A 4,073-nucleotide genomic window follows, 5' to 3' on the forward strand; every position below is an offset into this window, starting at 1 on the left:
GGGAGCCCAGTATCCCTCAGCCAGTTGTCAGGACCAAGTCAGGGGAACCCCTCCTTGTGCTCCTAGGGACCTTAATGGGTCTCAATGCTGAACTTCCAGGTAAGGGTCAGGGAAGAGGGCCAAGTCACCCCGAAATCTCAGAGCAGGAAAGGCCTCAGGGTGACTGGCCCAAAATCAAGTGTGGGTTTGCAGGTCCAGGTGGCTGTGCTGAGAGCTCCTGTGAGAGGCTCTCTCCGCGAGACACTGCCACCTACAATGCCCTCTGAGGGCCCCCGCATCCCTGAGCTGATGGGAGGTGCTCACCACACCAAAGGGCATGCCAGCATGGACACTGGTCACTCCCAGAGCCAGGCCACGGCCTCCTTGCCTCTGCTCTGGAAAACATTCCAAAACAGGCAGGATGTGCAATGCAGAGAGGCAAGCACCATCCTGCCCTATTACAGAACACCTTCAATTTCTCAGGATTCTCTCCCAGAGGAAGAAAAACACCAAAACAAATCTTAGTCCCACAGCTGGGGGCCACTGCCCCTCTCAGCCATGTCCAGGGTCTCTGGGCAGGGGGGTAATGGGGTCAAGGAATATGCAGGAGAGCTCCAATCCTCTAAGCAAAGCAGCACACACATGGCCCAGCTCAAGACTTTACTCGTGCTGACGCCGAAATGTGGTGAACCTTCCTCAACCGGGCCTCCGCTACAGGCGGAAGAGACCTCAGAAGCAGCGAGAAGGCTCCAGGCCGCTAGGGATCCTGAGACCAGAGGCCCATTAGGGCCTCCACACAGTCCACCCCACCCAGAAGCTTCACAGCCAGCACACACAAGAACGGTTCAGCCACTGCCCACAAGTGGCTCTTCCACCGCCCCAGACCATGTCTATGGTGCCAAAAGGTGGAGGAGTGGGCTGGCCAGGTGACAAGGGACACTGAGCCTGGCTATCAAGCGTGGGTCAGTCACTATGTGGTCACTTCCCGCTGGCTCTCTTCTGCATCACCGCCGGCTCAGACAGTGCCTGTTGCTGAAGCCGCTCAATTAGCTCTTCCACGTAGACCTTGAACAGAGGGACGGGATCCTACAGGGGCAAGACGGGGTCACAGTGAGGCACTTTTGGGAGAACAGAAATCCAGCTGCCTTTGGCCAAACACCAAGAGGAACTAGGAATGAGAGGACTAGGCCTCTCAGGCTTGGCCACAGGGTCAAGTGAGGCCCCTCAGCTTGTCACTCCTCAGCCCCCAGTCCAGAGGATAGTGTCCTGTCCATGAGACAGAGATAGCCTTCCCGTGGGGATGCAGGAATCAGGCGCCTGCCTCTGGTTTCCCTGCTTGGGGCTTAATGGAAACGGCTGAAACTAAACAGAGGGAACAGAGGCAGCCAGCTGCTTTGCCATGGGTGGGGGCTCTCTGTCCCGGCGGCTACCACAGGCTCCACACCCCCCTAAGGGACAGACACAAAAGGTCTCAACCGGGAAGACCCTGAGGGATGCTAAGTGGCTAAGTAAACCAACAGTGCAAGATTCCAGCTCTCATCACTGAGAGACTTTCTGTCCCTGAACCTATGAAGTGGGCCAGAGGGAGCAGGAGAGGGTCAGAACCATGAGGGGAGGGAATGTGCCATGTGGAATCCACAGGACTGTGGCTCTGGCTGGGGAGCTGGGCAGAAGCAGCTCTTTCCCAAGCCCACATGGTGTGGGCAGCCCCTCATTCAAGGCAGTGCATTTCCTCCCTCCCCATCTGTCTGCTTGGCCGCTATGCCACCCAAGAGGGTAGAGCCGCTGGCACTCACACATGCTCACCTTCTCCTCTAGAAGCCTCTGCTTCTCCACAGCTTCATCCAGTGTCAGGCCGACCCACTCGGCCTCCTCCTCTGGGATGACAAACTCCTGGGCAGGCAGACAAGGAGCATGAGGTGAGGCCAGGTGGTCAGTCACTGGGGCCCATGAGGAGCAGAAGTCCAGGCCCAAACCCTCACCTTGTACTTGTCATAGATGGCTGCCCTCCTCTCAGGGTCGTCTGGGTGCAGCTGGGGGTCCCGTCGGGCAAGCCGCAACAGCATCCCTCGCTTCAGGTCCATCCCAAACTTGGAGCACAGGTCCTCCTTCGGGGTCTGACAGGAAGCTACGAATGGGGCCAGGTGCCGCTGCCAGGATCCCACCCACCCGGATACTCCCTAGCACCTGGCAGACCCTAGGCCAGAACAGAGGAAGGAAGAGCCAAGAACAGGAAAAGAGGAGGCTGTGTCCACTTGGGCCCTGGAGAGCAAGCAACAGAGCCGCCCACAGCAACAAACTTTCCTGCGGGCAGAAAGCCCCCACGGGGGCTGCCCCAAAAGGGGCATGGTCCCATTCACATCTCATTGGTGACCCTCCACTCCAGAGACCAGCGTGCCCCAGTGGTTGCTGTGGCCTGGTCTCCCCTCTCTGACTGACCATCAGACAGACCCCCTCTTGCCTTCAGGATATAGAAGTCAAACCCATAGGCCTCATCGATGAGGTCCAGGGTGCGCATAGTCACAGTCACAGGGAACTTCTTGTCCAGGATCTCACTATAGAGCTCGCGCTGAAACAGCTGTGGCTTCCACACCTTCTTTACCCTCTTCGAGAGCTGAGAAAGCAAGAGCCTTCATGAGTATCACTGCTCCTCCCAAGAAAGCAGAGACTCAGAACACAGACCTGGTTGCCCATTCAGAAGTCAGCTTCCACCCAGCCAATTTGGCTCCCCAGACTTTGCCAAGGTTGCTGGTGTGTGTTCCAGACACACTACACACACAATCCTAACTCCACGTTTCACGAGTTATCACATTCCACACCAGGGACCAAGAAGGCAAAGGGAGCCGCCAGCCTGGGAGGCCTCCCTGAGGGCTCTGCTAGCAATCCCTCCAGGTTTACCACCAGAGGCAGCATGTCTCCCAACGGACTTGGGAGACATGCCCTCAGGTGAGTGTCTCAGTCTTCCAAAATGCGATGAGGAGGTGGTTGTGTCAGAGGCAAACTGTGGTGATTCAAGCTGACAGGTGACTGCAGACCCTCACCCCTCACCACACAGGCCTCCCCATCCTTACACCTGATCTGTGCCACAACCGCAGGGCCTCTGCACTTGCTGTTCCTGGTCATGGATTACCCTGTGTCAGGATATCCAGGTGGTTTTACAAAGAGCTGTGTCCCCTACAACTGTGCCTTTTCACTCTAGCATGCTCCTTTGAGGGAGCCGTCTCACCAGACTGTAAGCCCTCCTGGGACTGGTCGGTCTCCCTTTTGCTCTCCAGATACCTCGGAGCCCAGCACGGTGTCCAGGGCAGCAAAACCCCGGGGAAGTCCCCCTGAAGCTTGCCCTGCTCACCCACCTTGTCGTTGTTGACATATCTGTGGCCCAGGATAAAGCCCTCGCCGCCCCAGAGCCCCTGCTGGGACTCGCGCGGGTAGTGAATGGGAATGGGCACGTCCTCCACGCGCTCCCGCTGCCCATTTTTGGGGTTAATCTTGAACTTGGCCCCGTGTGGCCTGTAGTGCACGGGAGTGGGCGTCCGCGTCTCCTCCAGTGAGCGAAGGTAGTGCTGGGGCAGGCGGGAGTAGATGCCCTCCCTCATCTGTAACCGCTTCCATAGAAAGACAGGGAACTTGTGCAAGGGCATCGCGGCCAGCCTGGCGGGAGGCAGAAGACCGCCATCACGACGCAGCCCGGCTAAACCCCGGACTCTAGCGCAGCCCCTACCCCAGCCCCGGCCTCAAACCCCCGAGCTAACCCGGCTCCCGACCTCCACTCTCAGCGAGGGACAACCCGCAGGAACCCAAGTACCTCTCCGAGCTCCGCGCCCTGCCGGAACCGGAAGTTGTGCTGCGGTCACGTGCTCTCCACCCGCCACTGGCTGGCCGCAAAGCCCGTCACTCTATCGCTATCCCGCCCCCTTTTCCGCCTTTAGGGACCGTGAAAAAAGCCCTGCGAAGCCTGAGGCAGCGCTAGGCACCGTCCAGAAAGGCCGGTTTTTGGCGAGCAGCAGCCTGGGGGACAGGCCTTGTCATCCCGGGCCTACCTGCTTTTCTCCCAGGAGAGCAAAAAAAAAAAAGTAAAAACTCTTGCCTTGAAA

General features: G+C 58.3%; 1 protein-coding gene across 4 annotated transcripts; it reads right to left on the bottom strand.

The window, feature by feature from the left end:
* Positions 1 to 460: 460 nt before the first annotated feature.
* Positions 461 to 3,833, bottom strand: MRPL28 (mitochondrial ribosomal protein L28). 4 transcript variants are annotated; one of them, XM_008157664.3, is made up of 6 exons: positions 3,785 to 3,833; positions 3,333 to 3,630; positions 2,441 to 2,593; positions 1,962 to 2,096; positions 1,786 to 1,872; positions 461 to 1,065 (listed from the first exon to the last, which is right to left on the bottom strand). In XM_008157664.3, exons 2-6 carry the CDS (start codon positions 3,618 to 3,620, stop codon positions 958 to 960), a joined length of 771 nt encoding a protein of 256 aa, XP_008155886.1. In that variant the 5' UTR covers positions 3,621 to 3,630; positions 3,785 to 3,833; the 3' UTR covers positions 461 to 957. The 4 variants fall into 4 exon arrangements, with proteins under 4 accessions (XP_008155886.1, XP_054570537.1, XP_027990037.1 ...); XM_054714562.1 differs by having other exon boundaries at positions 3,744 to 3,801; XM_028134236.2 differs by lacking the exon at positions 3,785 to 3,833 and adding an exon at positions 3,732 to 3,759.
* Positions 3,834 to 4,073: the final 240 nt, after the last annotated feature.

The sequence above is a fragment of the Eptesicus fuscus genome, chromosome 4, assembly GCF_027574615.1.
Source record: "Eptesicus fuscus isolate TK198812 chromosome 4, DD_ASM_mEF_20220401, whole genome shotgun sequence".
Taxonomy (NCBI): Eukaryota; Metazoa; Chordata; class Mammalia; order Chiroptera; family Vespertilionidae; genus Eptesicus; species Eptesicus fuscus.

What these genes read in the sequence shown, in the direction of transcription:
- MRPL28 (XM_008157664.3), bottom strand. Translation starts at nt 3,620, where the DNA reads ATGCCCTTGCACAAGTTCCCTGTCTTTCTATGGAAGCGGTTACAGATG. An exon ending in TTGACTTCTATATCCTGAAG is followed by an intron (nt 2,097 to 2,440) that starts GCAAGAGGGGGT and finishes GCTTCCTGTCAG; the next exon opens with ACCCCGAAGGAGGACCTGTG. An exon ending in CCATCTATGACAAGTACAAG is followed by an intron (nt 1,873 to 1,961) that starts GTGAGGGTTTGG and finishes CTGCCTGCCCAG; the next exon opens with GAGTTTGTCATCCCAGAGGA.